The sequence below is a fragment of the Aotus nancymaae genome, unplaced genomic scaffold, assembly GCF_030222135.1.
Source record: "Aotus nancymaae isolate 86718 unplaced genomic scaffold, 86718_ANA_hifiasm-v0.15.2.pri h1tg000022l_1, whole genome shotgun sequence".
Classification (NCBI taxonomy): domain Eukaryota; kingdom Metazoa; phylum Chordata; class Mammalia; order Primates; family Aotidae; genus Aotus; species Aotus nancymaae.
The window spans coordinates 44,831,429-44,851,433 of NW_026988435.1; the positions used below are offsets into that span (position 1 = coordinate 44,831,429).

The 20,005-nt window shown below is 49.5% G+C and overlaps 1 protein-coding gene across 1 annotated transcript in view; it reads left to right on the top strand.

Moving 5' to 3' along the window:
* Positions 1-13,736, top strand: part of UMODL1 (uromodulin like 1) — a 71,045-nt gene extending 57,309 nt beyond the window's left edge. Inside the window, exons 22-23 of the mRNA XM_064379984.1 lie at positions 8,159-8,361; positions 12,851-13,736. Coding sequence (XP_064236054.1) covers positions 8,159-8,340 — 182 coding nt within the window. The 3' untranslated portion in view covers positions 8,341-8,361; positions 12,851-13,736. The remainder of the gene's footprint in view (positions 1-8,158; positions 8,362-12,850) is intronic.
* The last annotated feature ends 6,269 nt before the right edge of the window (positions 13,737-20,005 follow it).

The window sequence follows — 20,005 nt, forward strand, 5'->3', positions numbered from 1 at the left end:
ACCTCCACTTTTATGCCAGGAAGAAAGAAATTTTCACGTCCTTTAAGCCACTGCTATTTTGGTTTTCTCTCTTTCCTTCTTGCTCTTTCTCTTTCTCGACTCATCTGCTGGTTCTCACCCAAAGCATCTGGAAAACTAAAAAAGTAGACACAGGTCCCAGGCCGCACCCAGGCCTATGCACTCAGAATCTCTAGATTTGGGTCCCAGGCCCCTGGGCTGATCATCAGGTGACTGCTGGTCGAGGTGCCGGGACAACCTGCTTCTCCTCACTCTTCATTTTCTTAAATTGCTGGGAAGAATGGGTCAGCCTATTTCTTTCACCCTATAAGAAATGGCATATGTATGAAATGTGTTCTCATTAATAGATAATGTGTTCTTTCATGAATAGAAATTAAACTTCTCATTCGTTCATTGATATTATAGGGAATGCCATGACTAGGGGATGAAAAGCATGAGACTTGGAGTTGGGACACCTGAGTTCGATTATAGAGTCTGACACTTATGAGCTGCGTGGTTCATCCATCATCCCCCAATACATCTATCTACTCATCTTTCCATCTGTCATTTATCCATCCATCCATCTCTCCATCCATCCATTTATCCATCTACCTATTCATTGATCATCCATCCATCCACTCATCTATCATCCACCCATCCACTCATCTATTATCCATCCATCCATCTACCCACCCATTCATTCATCCATCCATCCACCCATTCATCCATCCATCCATCCACCCATTCATCCATCTATCCATCTATCATTCACGCATCTATCATCCATCCATCTACTCATCTATTATCCATCCATCCATCTACCCATTCATTCATTCATCCATCCATCCACCCATTCATCCATCTATCCATCCACCCATTCATCCATCTATCCATCTATCATTCACGCATCTATCATCCATCCATCCACTCATCTATTATCCATCCATCCATCTACCCATTCATTCATTCATTCATCCATCTGTCATCCATCCATTCTCCCATCCATCTATCCATCCATCCATTCATCTATCATCTATCCATCCATCTACTCATCTATCATCCATCTGTCTATCCATCCATCTATCCATGCATTCATTAATTCATCCATCATCCATCCATCCATTCACCCATTCATTCATTCATATATCATCTATCCATCCATCCGCCCACTCATCTATCATCCATCCATCCACTCATTCATTCATCCCTCTATCTCCATCCATTCATTCATCCATCCATCCATTCACCTATCATCTATCATCCGTCTATCATCTATCCATTCATCCATCTATTCATTCATCTATCATCCATCTATTCACCCATCATCCATCATCTATCCATTCACCCATCCATCCATTCATCCATCATCCATCCATCTATCCATATGTCTGTCTATCCATCCATTTATCTATCATCTACCCATTCATCCATCCATTTATCCATCCATCAATTCATTCATCTATCATCTGTTCATCCATCCATTCATCTGTCATCCATCAATCCATTATCCATCTATCATCCATCCATTCGTTAATCCATCCATTCATCTATCATCCACCCATTCATCCATCTCATCCATCCTTCTATCATCTGTTCATCCCTCCATCATTCATCCATTCATCCTCCATCATCAATCCATCTGTCCATTCATCCATCCACCCATTCATCCATTTATCTATCCATCTATCCACTTATTCATTAATTCATTCATCTACTATGTTTCAGATGCTCTGATTTTTCTTTGCAACATGCCCCTGCCTACCTTGTAAGGTTGTTGTGAGTGTCTAATGATAACTAAGAATCCTTTGTGAGGCTAAGATTTTTGAGGTTGAAAGTAGGCTCCTTGGATTCAAAGCTTGACTCTGACACTTAATAATTTTGTGAGTTTGTGCATGCTGCATGTGAATTGTGCCTTATGTGAAATGGAAATAATAATAATTCCTACTTCATGCAGAGCCTGGCCCATAGAAGTTATTGATAAGTGCTACTTTTCACTTGTAACCAGTAGAGCACTACACTGGCGTAACCAAAGCAGGAAGCACCAAATGTAATAAGGGTGTAATTGCTCAGGCTCAAGAACAATGACTACATATTCATGTGGCTCAACATTCTTTCTCATTGTGTTAGTAGCTTTTGTTTGATCTATGACTCATACAAATACACAGCAAAATTTAGACACATGGAGTCTCCCAGTTGGTGGGGACTTGACTACATTTTAATAGTCTGTATTAACAGAAACACGGTTGGAGACTGCAGAGGTGAGAGGAGGCTGGCAGACAGGTTCCTCAGGACCTCACCTCTATCCACAGCTTCTGAGCTCCCATGCTCTGTCTCTGCCATCACCATCACCTCCACTTCAGGGAAGAAATGAGAGCAACTCCGAGATTTTAGGGAATGTGCCTAAGCTTACACAGCTGGTACCTGCATGAGCTGGGCCTGAGAGTGCAGACCCAGGCTGTTTATAACCCACCCTCTTCTCTCTGTCCCCAGGGGACTGGGCTGGTTTCATTTTGAGGCCTCCATCCACCCCAGCCCTCACATCATACTCACGATGTCCCGGCACCTCTGTAACAAAATCTCACAGCCTGGGTGGCTTAATCAACAGAAATCTGTTTTCTCCCACTTCTGGAGGCCAGAAGTCCAAAATCAAGGTGCTGGCAAAGCCTCAGTCTCTCGGAACATTGTAGGGGGGAGTTTTCCCTTGCGCCTTCCTCGTTTCTGCTGGCTGTGGTCAATCTTTGGGGGACCTTGGCTTGCAGCTACCTCCCTCCAGTCTCTGCCCCCGTCTGCACACGGCCTTCTCCCTGTGTGTGCATGTGCACATGGCCGCCTTTTTATAAGGACACCAGTTACGTAGGACTAAGGGCTGATCTGCCTTAGTGTGGCTTCATCTTAACTAATTGTTCTGCAACAATTCCATTTCCAAATAAGGCCATGCCCCACAGTACTGGGGGTCAGGATTTTTTTTTTTTTGGTTGAAACAAGTTGTTTTTTCAATATTTTATTTTTTATTAATAAATAAAATAATTTTACATATTCATGGGGTACATATTTTGATATGTGATCAGAAATCTAGTGATCAGATAAGGGTAATTAGCATGTCTGTCATCTCAAACATTTATTTTATTTTTATTTTTATTTTTTATTATACATTAAGTTCTGGGGTACATGTGCAGATCATGCAGGTTTGTTACATAGGTATACACGTGCCATGGTAGTGGTTTGCTGCATCCATCACCCTGTTATCTACGTTAGGTATTTCTACTAATGCTATCCCTCTCCAATCCCCCCACCCCCTGCTATTCCTCCCCTAAACCCCACTCACCAGGCCCTGGTGTGTGATGTTCCCCTCCCTGTGTCTGTGTGTTCTCATTGTTCAACACCCACTTATGAGTGAGAATATTCAGTGTTTGGTTTTCTGTTCTTGTGTCAGTTTGCTGAGAATGATGATTTCCAGTTTCATCCATGTCCCTTCAAAGGACATGAATTCATCCTTTTTTATGGCTGCATAGTATTCCATGGTGTATATATGCCATGTTTTCTTTATCCAATCTGTCATTGATGGGCATTTGGGTTGGTTCCAAGTCTTTGCTTTTGTGAACGATGCTGCAATAAACATACGTGTGCATGTGTCTTTATGATAGAATGATTTATAATCCTTTGGGTATATACCCAGTAATGGGATTGCTGGGTCAAATGGTATTTCTATTTCTAGATCCTTGAGGAATCACCACACTGTCTTCCACAATGGTTGAATTAATTTACACTCTTACCAACAGTGTAAAAGGGTTCCTATTTCTCCACATCCACTCCAGCATCTGTCTCCTGATTTATTAATGATTGGCATTCTAACTGGTGTGAGGTGGTATCTCAATGTGGTTTTAATTTGTATTTCTCTAATGACCAGTGATGATGAGCTTTTTTTTGCATGTTTGTTGGCTGCATAAATGTCTTCTTTTGAAGTGTCTGTTCATATCCTTTGCCCACTTTTTGATGGGGTTGTTTGTTTTTTTCTCATAAATTTGTTTAAGTTCTGCATAGATTCTGGATATTAGCCCTTTGTCAGATGGGTAGATTGCAAATTTTTTTCCCCATTTTGTCGGTTGCCAATTCACTCTATTGATGGTTTCTTTTGCTGTGCAGAAGCTCTGAGTTTAATTAGATCCCATTTGTCTATTTTGGCTTTTGTTGCCATTGCTTTTGATGTTTTAATCATGAAGTCTTTGCCCATGCCTATGTCCTGAATGGTATTGCCTAGGTTTTCTTCTAGAGTTTTTATGGTGTTAGGCCTCATGTTTAAATCTTTAATCCATCTAGAGTTAATTTTTGTATAAGGTGTAAGGAAGGGATCCAGTTTCAGCTTTCTGCATATGGCTAGTCAGTTTTCCCAACACCATTTATTAAACAAAGAATCCTTTCCCCTTTGCTTGTTTTTGTCAAGTTTGTCAAAGATCAGATGGTTGTTGTTGTGTGGTGTTCTTTCTGAGGACTCTGTTCTCTTCCATTGGTCTATGTCTCTGTTTTGGTACTGGTACCATGCTGTTTTTATTACAGTAGCCTTGTAATATAGTTTGAAGTCAGGTAAGTGTGATGCCTCCAGCTTTGTGTTTTTTTTTTTTGTTTTTTTTTTGCTTAGGATTGTCTTGGCTATGTGGGCTCTTTTTTGGTTCCATATGAAGTTTAAGGTGGTTTTTTCCCAATTCTTTGAAGAAAGTCATTGGTAGCTTGATGGGGATAGCATTGAATCTATAAATTAGTTTGGGCAGTATGGCCATTTGATTTCAACGTATCTGTTTTTGCAGAAGGTGAGGGGTTCACAATTCAACACAGAGATAACCCTGTGTATTGACAATTTAAGAAAGCATCCATTTGGGCATCTTCCCTGAATGTATGCTACCAACAAATAGCATATCAGCATCATAATTTCTGCATTCATTTTCTGGAAATCTTCCACGGTGTTTCCTTTCCTAGCTTCCCCAATTATTTCACATTCATGAGAATGTCCCTGTGCTGAAAGGCAGAGAAAGTTTGAGGACAGTGTCCAGGGAGTGCTCAGTGTCCCGGCAGGAAGGTCCTGCAGCAATTCCTGAGGCCGCTCAGCAGTGAGGAGACTGAGGAGCCCCAGGCAGTGGCTGAACCGGAACTCAGACCTCTGGAAGGGCCCTGTTTCCTCTACACCTGGGTTCATTTTTTATTTTTAATTTTTTATCTTACTTTAAGTTCTAGGATACATGTGCAGAATGTGTACGTTTATTATGTAGGTATACATGTGCCATGGTGGTTTGCTGCACCTATCAACCTGTCATCTAGGTTTTGAGCCCCACTTGAATTCTTCCCTTTCCCTCACTGGGTTATATCCCCGTTTACAAAAGCAGCCATGGCTCAGAGTCCTGGCCATCATTTAATTTTCCCCCGCATCACGGACTGACATGTGGTCCTATGGTCATGATGCACACACAGCTCACGCCACAGGCATGGAACCTCTCTGAGCAGGGAGATGCCCTGTTTGGCCGGACCTTGCCAATGGCTGTGGGAAACTGTGATCCACAGTTCTCAGGGCTTGTTCTCCATTTCTAGCTAATCTCGCCTTGGGGAGTAACCATTCCTGGACTTTGGTGTCAGTCAGTGGGCAGCACTGGTCTGCAGACCCGTTGTGGCCAGCCCTGAGCTAGTGGATCAGTCAGGAGCACACAGCTGCAGGTCACAGAAACCTAGCTGGAGAGGTGGCGACTGAACAGGGATGTGTCTTTCCCAGAGCTGACAGTCTGGGGCCATTCCAGGCTGCAAGGGGCCAGCAGGATTGGGTCTCCTTGGTCTTTCTGCTCCAGCATCCTCAGGGCGGCATCCCGCCTTGTGCTGGCAAGGTGGCCCGTAACTCAAGGCACAGGAGGAAGGTCCACTAGAGAGCTCTTTGGGGTTGGATTTAGGGGCCATCGTGATTTAGGAGTTGTCTGGGGAGGTGGCCAGCCGGGGTTTGGGGGGCTTTGTTCCTTGGGGAGGTTGCAATCACTCTGGCTGGAGGAGCGGGAGTTCCCTGTTCCTCTCTCTGGAGGGGTGGTCTGATTCTAGCCAACTTACTGTTCAGCATCCCAGGGATCCTCCAGTGCCACTGTTAAAACAGTTTTGCTGATGGCGACGCCCCCGTGCTGTTTCTCGGGGGACCCAAAGCAGCATCCACTCTGGGCAGACTGCCCGGAAATCAATACAGCGAATGAAAACGGGATCTCAAGTGCTCCTGGTTGCCCAGGAAGGCTCTTTCCAAAGTGGACCTTCCTGATATGTGGGGATGAACACCCCGAGATGGAGGGGACTGGGTGGGGACAAACATGTTGCAGGATGTGGCTGTGACGTGGCTACAGATGTCCTTGATGATGAGTTACACACTTACAAGGTGCACTCCCCAGGGCGGGGCCACCAAGTGGGGAGGGGCCACCTCTCCCCCTGGGTTGATGGGGGCTGGCCAGAGAGCTGGCAGATGGCTGGCATCTTTCTCAGGCAGCTCAGTTTTTAAAAAAAATTAAGGCCGAGTGTGGTGGCTTACACCTGTAATCCCAGCACTTTGGGAGGCCAAGGCAGGTGGATCACAAGGTTAAGAGATTGAGACCATCCTGGCCAACATGGTGAAACCCTGTCTCTGCTAAAAATACAAAAATTAGCTGGGCATGGTGGTGGGTACCTGTAGTCCCAGTTACTCAGGAGGCTGAGGCAGAAGAATCGCTTGAACCTGGGAGGCAGAGGTTGCAGTGAGCTGAGATTGTGCCACTGCACTCCAGCCTGGCGACAGAGCAAGACTCTGTTTAAAAAAAAAAATTAAATTGAGATGAAATTCACGTAACCTCAAGCTATCTGTGTTAAAGTAAATCACTCAGTGGTGTTTAGTACGTTGACAATGTTGCACAGCCACCAACTCCATCTAGTTTCAAAATGCTTTCCTCACCCTAAATGCAACTTCATAGGCACTAGTCACTCCCCATCTGCCTTCCCGTCCTCCCTGGAAATCGCCCTTCAGCTTTCTGCCCGGTTCCGGGCAGTTCCTATGAACAGGATCGTGTTGCACGTGCCTCTGGCGCCTGGCTTCTCTCACTCAGCGTGACGTCTTCAAGGCTCACTGACATTGCAGTGGGTCGGCGCTTTGTTCCCGCCCTGGCCGGGTGACGTTCCGTTGCATGCTGGGGCCACACTGTGTCGATTCATTCACCAGGTGGCGGATATTTGGGTTGTTGCCACCCTTTGGCTGGTGCTGTGAACACGGATGTGCAGGTAGCTGTTGGAGTCCCTGTTTTCACGTCTTTTAGGGTGTTTTTCAATTGCTCCTCTGGGCCTGGGGACGGCCCATTCCTCTGTGTTGTGGAGCCTGTGTAGGCCCAACCTGTGTCTCCATGCAGGGAACCTGGCTGGGCTCTCCCCACCCCACAGGAAGACCTGCTGGTTCCTCCCAGCACCCCCGTGGCCCAGGCCTCCCCAGGCTGCTCTGTCCTTACTGCAGTGCTGACCTGGGCTTGGACACCTGCCTCACCTTTAATAACCCACAGCCACACAGGTGCACACGTGGGCCTCACATTCCCCAAGCTTCAGATCCATCAGCCCCAGATCTGGGTAGAGAGTTAAATAAAGGAAAAAAATATGAAAAGAAAATCACCTTAAAAATTTTGGAAATGGAGAGTAGAATAATTGAAATAAAAAAAAAAAAACCTTATACGTGGCAAAAAAGTAAAAAGAAAGAATTAACATAGATAAAAGTAGAAGTCACTGAGTTAGAAATCAGACACAGGTAGAATGAATGAATGGTCTGGTTCTTTGAAAAACATCTGTGGGATAGAAAATTCAAAAGCCAACTTAGTTCTTTAAAAACAGGTTTAAAATACAAAAGTCGATTTTCTGCTGATTCTTGAAGATGTATTATTGTAGTTTGGTATACAATTCTCTCTACTTTTATGTTTAGCCATTTTTATATAAAAAATAAAAAGAAGAGGAATAGCAGGAAAACATAAACTGACAAATTCATGTAAATATCAGAAAAATAAAGGCAAAACCGTGAGCAGTAAATAGTGTCAGGACTCAATGGCAAAGCTTCGATTCACCGGGACGATAAAACACATACTGTCTATCGCCTTCCTCCCATTCGGGCAGATCGCTCACCTGTGCCTGTCTCCTCCCCCAGGTGAGCCTCCACGTGCAGAAGCAGGCCTGGGCGCTGGCTATGTGGTCCTCACTGTGGTGGCCATCTTTGTGCTGGTGGTGGGAGCAGCCACCTTTCTGATCGTGCGCTACCGGAGAATGAATGGGAGATACAACTTTAAAATCCAGTCCGACAACTTCAGCTACCGGGTGTTCTACGAATAGGAGGCGCAGGCTGGCAGGAAGGTGGGTGCGGAGTGGGCGCTTCTGATGCATGGGTCCTGCCTTGGCCACCCACGGTGACGGGGACGGCAGAGTGGGATTCGGCCAAGGGTAGATTGTGTGTGCGTCTGTGTTGTGTGGCTCCTTACAGGGTGTGCAGCCTCCCTTCTGAAAAGGCAGCCATGAGGAGGCAGAGAGGAGAAACTGTAGGTACATTGGTGAAGGTTTGATTGCTTCACACGCTCGCTGGACTGGCTTCATGATACCAGCGTGCCACACGGGTGACCGCGGGACCCAGGTGCCCACCACAAATCCTGTCTCTGCCACTCACTCTCTGGGCCGCCCAGGCAAGGTCTTGAGCCTCTTGATACCTCGGTTTCCGCATTTGTAAAAGGAAATGTGGTAACAGTCCCGGCCACGTACAGGGTGTGAGATTCAAATGGGAAGATGCGCGAGAGGCCCCGCTGTGGGGTCCTGCGCCCTCGATCGCTGATGGGTCCTGATGACTGTCCTCCGCTGAGTGTCCCTGAAACCCGTCACTTGCAGGGATTGTCACATGTGGCATGGACACCACAGTGCACCCACACACCTCGCTGCTCAGGCCCACAGCCCTGACTTGCATATGACCTTTCGAGGCTGAAGACCTTTGGAGGCTGATCTGCCCCGTGGACTTGTTTTTCCTGGGTCTGCACATAGTCTGCCACAAATGAATGACAAGCTGATGGAGGCAGGATCGTTAGCATAAACCTTTAGTGGGAAACACCAAGACTGTGACTTTTGTAAAGATTTTGAGGTTTTTCCAACAAAGAACATGCCTGTAATCCCAGCACTTTGGGATGCAAGGTGGGAGGATCACTTAAGCCTAGGAGTTCAAGACCAGCCTGGGCAACATAGAAAGATCCCATCTCTACAAAAAACACAAAAATAAGTCAGATATAGTGGCACACACCTGTGGTCCCAGCTACTCGGGAGGCTGAGGTGGGAAGATCGCTTGAGCTCAGGAGGTGGAGGTTGCAGTAAGCCAAGACCGCCCCACTACACTCCAGAGGAAGACCCTGTCTCAAACATAAATAAATAAATGAAGAAGAGAAGGGACCACAAGGCTTATCTGGCAGGGCATGTGACTGCTGCCTCCAGATGCTCTAGAGGTGCCCGTGGTTAGAGAGGTGATGCAGGGGGCTGGGACTGATCTGGGCCCCCACGCTGGGCTCTAGTCCAGGCACTGCTCCCTCACCCGTGTGTTCTCCCTGCATCCGCCTCACCTGGCAGGACGCGGCCACTCAGGAGGCAGAACTGAGCACGGCTTCCTTCGTCCAGAGTATTTCTTTACAGGTGACTGCGTTTTCGTTTCTTCTTGTTGTTCTCTCTCTACTTCTCCTGCAAAAACCTTTACTGAGAGAAGCCTGCTTCATGGTAACTTCAAACGATGGAAACGGAAAATTCCTCCACAGACCTGACTTGCCCAGGCCACGTGGAGTGAGGCCAGCTCTGGGGCACCTTCCTACCGCATGCCGCCACACTGGCCGGCCTCCCCAGAGGCCACCACCAGCTTCCCCAGCTCCGGCGGTGTTAGGGGAACCAACCCTCTCTCTTCATGCCCCTGTTAGCTGCGGAGGTTGCAGACCATGGGAGGAATCTTCTCTCCTGTCTGAAGTACATTTCCTTTCCTCTAGCATGAGGAACGCTGCTTCCCTGGGGAAGCAGACGGTTTTCCCATCCAATTGAATTCGATTCAACAAATGTTATTGTGTGAAGGTTTCTCCTGGTCCCTCTGGTCTCCACCCAGGAAACACCCTCCCATGGACCCATCACTACTTCTGCATTAGGCCAGTCTCACACTGCTATAAAGAAATGCCTGAGACTGGGTCATTCATAAGAAAAGAAGTTGGCTCATGGTTCCACAGGCTGTACAGGAAGCACGGTGACATTGGCCTCTAGGGAGGCCTCAGGAAACCTACAATGATGGTGGAAGGCCAAAGGGAAGCAGGCATGTCTCACATGGCTGGAGCAGGAGGAAGGGGTCAGGGCAGGTGCTACAGACTTCTGATCAACCAGATCTTGTGAGGACTCTGTCATGAGACAGCACCAAGGGGATGGTGCTAAACCAGTCATGAAGGATCCGGCCACCTCCCACCAGGCCCCACCTCCAACATGGAGATCACATTCAACATGAAACGTGGTGGGGAATGCAGGTCTACACCATATCAGCTGCCAACCCTCTAAGCCAAGACCCCAAATGAAGAATGTTCTGGATGCCCTCAAATGGTGGGCGGGAAGGCCAAGCATGCCGCTGCTAGGGTTTTCCACGCACGTATTCCCAGACCTAAGCTGCCTTCTCTCCAGGATTCTCCCCAGGCAGGTTTCTCTCGCTGGCCCCCAAAACAGGCTCTTGGGAAAGGAACTATGTTTTCTACTAACGTTAGCAGCAGCCAAGAGTGCTGGCTGTGCGGCCACACGTGGGTGGGGCATCGTCCTTAGCACTGTGCACTAGCATCCTGTGTTATAGGTGGGAATCCAGGGCAGAAAGGAATAGATGACCCAGGTCACATGGCTAGGAGGTGGCAGAGCTGAGACTGCATGGGATTTCCATTTGGCTCTGGGGTCAGCTCTCTTAGCTACCAAGTTTAGAGCCTTTCTTTCTCCCTTCCTTCCTTCCTTCCTTCCTTCCTTCCTTCTTTCTTTCTTTCTTGTTTCTTTTTTTGAGACAGAGTCTCATTCTGTGGCCCAGGCTGGTGTGCAGTGATACAATCTTGGCTCACTGCAACCTCTGCCTCCCAGGTTCAAGTGATTCTCCTGCCTCAGCCTCCCGAGTAGCCGGGACTACAGGTGCATACCACCATGCCCAGCTAATTTTTGTATTTTTAGTAGAGATGGGATTTCACCATGTTGGTCAGCTGATCTTGAACTCCTAACCTCAAGTGATCCACCAGCCTCAGCCTCCCAAAGTGCTGGGATTACAGGTGTGAGCCATGACACCCAGCCACCTTAGAGCCTTTCTAAGGCTAGTATGCACGTGACTGATGGGCCCTTAGAATGATGCCCTTGCCTTTCCCCTTCATCAGAGACCTGGAGAATTTGTATTTTAGCAATTGTGCAAGGGGGTTCATAATTCTTGCAGTGGGGGCACCAGGTGTCCCAGTTTAGAAGGAACAACTGTTGTGGGAACAGGAAAAGAAACTTCCCAGGACCTCTGAGCCTCCCGGGGAGGCAGGCGCTGCTCAGTTGTGGTCTGGGTCCTCAGCCACCTCTGAGAATCCCAAATGGGGCAGGGGACAGCAGTGAAGTTTCAGTTCAACGGTACACTCTAATAGAGAAAAATAAATAAGCTTCCTTAGCTTGGTAGCTTTTGGCCTCTGGCTTGTGGCCCATGGGGTTTGGGTCATGAAGACCCCTCGTCACAAATCGTATTGCCTTCCATCCTGGGCAGGAGACATTGTCAATACCAGCCTGCCCCCTCTTCACCAGGCAGGCAGCTTCTCCAGCCAAGCCTGTCTTGCCTGTGCTCAGGTCCTTATTCTCTTGAGATAACAGATTTTTGAAACAACTCAGCAACGTGTGGTAGATACTGGCCTCAATCTTAAAATGAGGAAATGGGGCCCAGAGAACTCAAGGAAATCCTCCCAGGTCACACAGCAAAAGTCTACAGCACACGTCTCCGAAAGGCAACCTCCATGCTGCCCTCGCTGGGCTACCCGCTTGTGGATGTGAGTCGGCCAGTGTGAGAGGGACGCTTGTCTAGCTTTGTCTTACCCCCTCTCCTGCCAGGACTCCTGGTAACTAATGTGCACATTATTCTGGGGTCTCAGGACTCTTACATCACAGATGGGGCCAGTGCTAGAGGCCAGTCACCTCCCTGGATAGAGTTACGAGGAAATGTCAGTGCCTCTTATTTAATATTTAAGATGTGAATCCCAGCAACGAGGCCCACACTTGTCTTGCTAGCTTTCTAAGGAAGTCTGGTGGGTTGGTGCCAAGGTCATGCTGAATGTCCCCTCCTCAAAATCAAAACATCCGAGGGAAAACTGGCCTCTCGTCTTTCCTTGTTCTCCTGGGGCTTCTGTCTTCTGAAGTGAGAACGGTCTCATCACTAGTTCTAAAGTTCCCAGACATCTGCTGTTTGAAAACCATCAGCCAACCCACCCACCCCCTGCCAGGTTGGTCCTTGGGCAGCCCCACTCAGAGATGTTCCCAGAGTGCTGGTGGGTTCTCCATGGATGGTGCAAAGGTGCAGGGGCCCCAGGTGTGCTTGTCCAGCTGAAGTATCTGCACCAGTTGGTGTGGTGAGAGCGTCACCCACCTGAGAGCAGGCACAGCCCCATGGCCCCCATTCCACTGTGCACTCTGGTAGTGGCTGGCTGGATTTTCATTTGGGGCATCTGTCCCTCTCCGGTCAGCATAGACGCCACGCCCTCGGGTTGGTGGTTCCTCCAACACACATCCTCCTGGGGTTTTCTGTATCAGCTTCACCTTTCGTTCCTGCAAGCTGACCCGGGTGACCTCTTCCTCCATGCAGGTCGCCGTGAGTCAACCTGCTTCCAGAACCTTGGAGCTTCCCTGGCGGGTTCCCCCGGGATCCCCAGTGTCTCTCTGCATCTCCATCCATCCCTCGATTCTTAACTCTTCAAGCCTTAACGTGGGTCTGCTCTGATGGGTGTGCACTGCCAGCGCCTGAGTGAGCCCAGAGATGACGGCAGCCACCGTCTTCCCCCAAGAGGCGGGCTGTCCTGTGGGTCCCAGAGGAGCCACACCTCACAGGCAGATGAAGGGGCTACGGGAGATGGGGGCAGTGCTGGGGGTGCCCCGGCTCTACCACCACCGACATGGCCCCCACAGCCCAGACCTCCCAGACCTGTGACCCTCCACAGCAGCCCACGGAACCCTCCTGGGCTTGCTCTCCCTTCACATTCGTCACTCTTTGGCAGATATAGAATATTCCACATTCTCAGAGAGACCTGACGGTGCTCTTAATGCTCTTTTAAAAATAGGTCGGTCTTAGAAATCTGCTGCTGATGCTATTTCTGGTGGATGTTTATGCTCCTCAGCTTTTCTCCTGTGTACTAAGGTATTGCTTTTATTTACACAACAGCGACTCAAAAGGCACTCCATTAATATGACAATCTTTTTAGTAAGTAGAAATAACATATACACATCACTCTACATTTTTCTAAGCATTTTCACAGCCATTTTTTTTCACATAATCCGACCACAGGAGGGGCTGTGATTTAGCCATTACGCAATGAGAAAGCAGAGGAGATGATGAGTTACTTAATTGAGGTCATAGAATGAATTAGCAAGAAAATGGTTCTAAAACAGAAGCATTTTAGTCTAGCATTTTCTCCATTATACCATCCTGAGTGGTAATGCTTTGTACTTTATTTGAAATAAACTGGAATTGTATTAGATAGCTCATATTTGAAAGTAGAGTGTTTTTCCTCAACAAACTTAGAACTATGACATGGCCTTAGTTTTCAATCCATGATATTAACTTTGTTGAATATAATTAATTGTCATTCATACAGAATATTTGGGGAAAAGGGATATTTTGATTTACCGGATATTCTCAGAGTCAGTAAAGGATGACAGTGGTAATACGCGTGGATCACAGATTCTGATAAGTAGAATCAATTGCACAGGACACTGCACCGTGGCTGGTTGTGCTGGATGCGCCATTTGGGATGGTCACATTGCAGGCTCACTGGGCCTCCACCGAGGGCTGGTGCTGTGTCGGCACTCGGGGGAGGCCAGGAACACATCTCTGGCTCTTCCCAAGTCACCACCAGCTGCTCTGATGTCGGCTGAGGAAATTTCACTTGCTTCCTTGGAAGAGCACGACATATTCAGTAAAACTGGGTGTTGAGCCCCATGACTCTGTGGCTCACTGGATTTCAGATAAAGTCATTGGCGTGTATTTAAAAACCCTGTCTTTCAAACTTTGTCTATAGCTTTCATGTAATCTTAATATACATGCCATGTCTGTTCATTTGTGTTTTCTATAATAATGAAAACGTGCTTTCCTCTCATCCTACCTCCCCCATCCAAGTCTATTCTTCAACAAATACTTCCTGAACACTCATGGTGCTTCAAGCCCTGAGCTCTGGGCAAAATGGTGAAGGAGGCAAACAGAGCCCTGCCCCCACAGAGCACACGGTCTTGTAGGGGAGGGAGACACTGAAATCAGATGATGGGAGCCATGCTAGGTGCTGAAAGTGATGATTACACGTGTGCTGTGAGATGCCCCTGACCTGATTCCTTCATTCGCCCATCTAGCCATCTAACCATCTACCCATCCATTCACCCACCCATCCACACATCTGTCCACCCATCCACACATCCACTCATCCATCCATTTATCCACACATCAACCCATCTGTCCACCTGCCCACACATCTGCTCCTCTGTCCATCCATCCATACATTCACCCACCCATCCACCCATTCACCCATCTGTCCATCCATTCATCCATCTAACCATTTGTTCATCTATTCAGCCATCCATCCATTCATTCACTCAGCCATTCATCCATCCATTCATCCAACCACTCACCCACGCATCCACCCACTCATCCACCTCTCCATCCATCCATCCACTAAAGTATCCACTCCACCACCCATCCATTCACCCACCCATCCACCCATTCACCCATCTGTCCATCCATTCATCCATCTAACCATTTGTTCATCTATTCAGCCATCCATCCATTCATTCACTCAGCCATTCATCCATCCATTCATCCAACCACTCACCCACGCATCCACCCACTCATCCACCTCTCCATCCATCCATCCACTAAAGTATCCACTCCACCACCCATCCATTCACCCGACCATCCACTCAACCAACCATCCATCCATCCCTTCATCCACTCAACCAAGGAATGTGTGTTGAGTCCCAGTTTATATACTGACATGAAGAAGACAAGAAGAATGAGGCAGAGTTTTTGCCCTCAAGTATTCACAATCCACCTGAAGAGAAACCCCTGTGGATACTCTAATACGTGCAGTAAATCCAGGGAGGCCTCTGGAGGAAGGAAGGGAGAGAAACTAAGAAAAATGCATGTCTATGCCTATGGTCTTGCGCACCTGTTCACATTTCTTCATTGGAAGGCTTTGGGTGCTGCTGTGTCATGACTGCGGTTTAAGAGTATTCTCAGCACGCATATTGTTTGTAGCTTAAACCCTCCAATCCTAGACTGTTTCCACGGGCATGGCTTAAGAGATTAAATCCAAAGTCTATTGAAACAGAAGGAGGAAGGGGGGACCCAGGGTGGCCATTGGATGTCTGTAGAAGTTGTTCACTTCTCTCCAGTACAGATGTCACCCCAGGGTTGTGCAGTGTACAGCCTGTGAGGCCAGACTTCAGGGCCATGGAGATTCCCTGGCCCTGAAGGGATTCATGGAGATTCCCCAGAAGATCTCTTCACAGACTGAGTGGGCAGCTCAAGTCCTCCTGTCTGTGGAAGGGGAGAGTGTGTGAGAGAGAGGCAGACGCATTCTGTACAAGCCTCATTATAAGCCCTCCACAAATGATTGCTCTCGCTTCACAGGTGAGGAAATGGAGGCAGTATGCAACATTCCTGAAGTCAAGCAGCTGGCCACGAAGGAGCTGCAATTTAAACTGAGCACATTGGGTGTAAAGTGCATGCCACCCTCTGCTTCCTGTGGGGGACGGGAAGGAAGTCCTTTGCAGACTTTAGAACTCAGAGTACCTCTGAGATGTGGAAAGAGGGCTTAGGGGTTCCCCATGGACAGTGAGCCTTGGGCTCTTGGGGTCCTGGGTCGTGGAGGTTCTCCTGTTCAGACACCATTAGGACCTCAATCTTCCTGGCCCAGGATCCCAAGCTGTGAATCACTGTAAAGTGGAAGATCTAATGGAGATGGAGTGTGTGATGGAAGAGAATCTGGTGGCGTAGGAGGGTCTGATGGCAGCGGAGGGTCTGATGGAGGTGGAGAATCACTGGGGCCTTCAATGGGCTGCCTGGCCCAGGCTGCAGCTCTCCATGCTGGCCACTAGATGGCGACATAAGCCATCTAGTGGCCAGCATGCCTGTGGGAAACCTGTGTTTCCGCTGCAACCACAGCCCTGGGTTCTCTTGTTTGTTCTCCTTCACTGGGTTTGAGCCTCTTGTGTGACCTGCAGGGTCCGGGGCATATGTGAGCAAAGGTGGTGCCTTAGAGGCCCTGTAAATAGCTCAGAAGGTGAGGCTGGTCTTCAGAGCACTGAGTGATTGCAAAGTGCAGGACAAATGAGTGTATGTGGTGCCACAGCACGGAGGTCCACAGCACGGACGTCCACAGTACGGACGTCCACAGTACGGATATCCACAGCACAGAGGTCCACAGCACAGACATCCACAGCACAGGCGTCCACAGCACGGACGTCCACTCTCCTATCTGGATTTCTCAAGAATGGGAGACACCTTCTTTTCCCTTGCTTCCTGTTTCTGGGAGGAAAGGGGCAGATGGACTAAGACAGGTGACTAAGACAGGTGGCAGGGAGCCAGCAGCCCCAGGAGCTGATGCTGGGGAGGCCCAGGTGAGATACCTGTGGCTCAGGAGAGGACCTGTGCATGTGGAAGGGACACACGCAATGCCTAGTGACACCTCCATCTACTGTGGAGGGCGATGGAGTCTGTTAAGGTAGCCAAATGAGCTCCTAAGCCAGAAGTGAGTATCCAGAACGGCCATGCGTACCGTAAGCCATCGGATAAGAGGGGCTGGACACGGGCTCCCCACGCCTGTCCTCAGCCGTGACCAGGTGGTTATCAGTCTTCTTTAGTCTGAGCACTTGCTTTGTCCTGGAGAGGGAGTATTAAATGTCTGCTGTTCACCCCACGCCCTGTCTCTGTCCCTCTTGGGGAAGAGGGCTGCAGTGGGAGTCTCACCTGTGCTGAGGCTCTGCGTTCTGTGGAATGCGGCCGCATTGCAGGCCCTTGTAAGGATCAGTGATGCCCACCGAGGGCCCGGCACACAGGCTCCCAAGGTACGAAGCACAAATCCCGCTGCTGAAATCACAGCAGCAGCGGCGCCCTGCACACAGGCCCGTGGGCCTCTCCTCGGCACAGTGTTGGGTGCTGAGTGCCTCTTGTGGGCTGTGGGCTTCACGTCCAGCATTGCCGATGTTGCCTGGCTTGGGCGGGTCTTCAACCTCCATCAGATCTTCCACTTTACAATGATTCACAGCTTGGGATCCTGGGCCAGGAAGATTGAGGTCCCAATGGTGTCTGAACATGAGCACCTCCAGGGACCCAGAACCCCAGAAGCCCAAGGCCCACTGGGGAATGGCTAAGCCCTCTTCCGGGAGAAGAACACCACGCATCTGTGGCCCTGGGTGCCCCCAGGAGTACACGGGCTCTGGTATGGGGGTGGGCGAGGGGCGAGAGTCTGACCCGTCTCCTGGCATATTTCAAAGCGGGGTCAGAAACAAGGCTGGAGCGGCGACTGGCTGGGCTGGGGGGTCATCGTTCAGTGAATCAGGCTTGACCTCTTCTCCACCCCTGCTACCACTGGTGTCTGGGTTGACCTGGAGTTCACCCCACCTCGCGCTGGCAGAGCAAAGGCCCTTGGCTGGGGTCTGTGCACAGGGGCTGGCGAATGCCCGGCTGTGCACACACAGCAGAGGCCTGTCAGAGTAGAAGGAGCCGAGGAGAGCCCTGGGGATCCCCAAGAGCTTTAGGGTGTAGGGACAATCGCCCAGACAGGCTGACTCTGCGAGGCTTGTCCCCATGGCAGGAGATGGCCTGTGCGAGGTGGGACTCCTGGGAAGGAGCGCTGAGGACTAGAGGGAAGGGACAGTGTGACTCTGCAGGCTCCACAAGGGACACAGAACGGACATGCTTCTGGCCTGGGTGCCCTTCTGAGTCGTCACAGGTCCATGCACCCTCGCAGTCATGCACCCTGAGTTGTCAGAGGTCCATGCACCCTGGCCAGGCATGGGAGGCGTGCAGGGAGCAGGGTGGACACCAGAGGGGCAGGCACCAAGGCGTGGACACTGAGGGGAGTCATGGGTCCTAGGGAGTGGCCCTGCGACCGGATTGTTGAGTCGGGTGGGCAGAAATCATTCCCCTTATCAAGGACTGTAGATCCTCACTTGCAACACCCAGGACACCAAAGCGGTTCTGTTACCGGATAAAGGGTCTTGACTGGGTGTTGTTCAGGTTCTTTGTGCTGAAAAAACAGTTAAACAAAACGCACAAACAAGCAACAAAAGAAGGAAGCGAGGAAAGACAAAGAAAGCAACAAAATAACAGTCATGCACGCGCGATATACTGAAGCCAAACCACGGTCACGCGCGCGCGATACACCGAAGCCAAACCACAGTCACGTGCGCGCGATACACCGAAGCCAAACCACGGTCACGCGCGCGCGATACACCGAAGCCAAACCACGGTCACGCGCGCGCGATATACCGAAGCCAAACCACGGTCACGCGCGCGCGATACACCGAAGCCAAACCACGGTCACGCGCGCGCGATATACTGAAGCCAAACCACGGTCACGCGCGCGCGATATACTGAAGCTAAACCACTCCACGGGGTGGGAGCGGCTGCAGCAGGCAGCTCAGGAGCCCCAAGACCATGTTCTTTAGGGTTTCCATTAAGCTAAAAGAATCTGGTAACACCCTAGGTGCCCTTGGAAGCCTCCAGTTAGTCACACCGTATGAAGGACTGGCTGTGACCAATCGGAGGCTGAATGGCCTCATTCGGGGCAGGTCCGCTCTTCCCCAGACACAGCCCCTCTCACGCAGCCCCCTTTCACTTTATCAGGGCCACAATGATCTGACTTCCTCCTATCGATCACACACAGCATTTCCTGGGACTGTCTGATTTCTAATATCTGACCCATCAGGCCCCTCCTGGGTGATCCTCTTCCTTCCTGGAAGGTGCATCAAACTCCGAGGTTTTACAAGGGCCGGCTGCATCCCCGTGCGGGCAGATAGGACCCCATGCCCCCAGGCGAGCCCTCCTCAGCGGCCTGTTCATCTGCAGGGATTCTTCTGGTTCTCCCTCTGGGCAGCCCCACAGCCCAGATGCCTCGGCTTCCCAGCCACAGGTCCCTCATTGACCCTCCCTCCTTGCTGGGGAGAGGCAGGCACTGGGTCATCCATGGGGCATGGAAGTGACAGCTACACCCTCCAAGCCTGCTGGGTTCCTCTGCCGGGTGCCTCCCATACCTGCCCACCGGCAGTCAGGCAGGAGATAGCTGCGGGGAGCAGGTGGCCCCTGGATCCCTGTCGCCATCCTGGGCCTCCCACTGTCCTGCACTGGTTCTGGGCTCCTCCTCGGCATTCAGTTCCATGGCATCCTGGCTCCAGTCTCCTGCCTGGGGCTGACCAGGGCTGCCAGGGGCTTGGTTGTTCCGGGAGGCTGCTGGACACAGAAAACACCTTCATGGCTGCTTGAACATTTAATACATAATTTATTGAGGTTAATTTAAAAATGATTAGTTTTCCTTAAGTAAATTCAATTCATGAGTCTTATTTATTTGTTTATATTCATCTGGGAGTTTTTGGCAATCTCTTTCCGAGGGACTTTTGATTAATGTTTGACCAACTCAGTTGATAAAAACCCTCATAAACAATCAATTCTGTTAATTAAATTCCCGCAGACATTTACACTGAACTTACACATTTATTTGATTTTCTCTTTAAGGCTCTTCAGCTGCCCGACCCG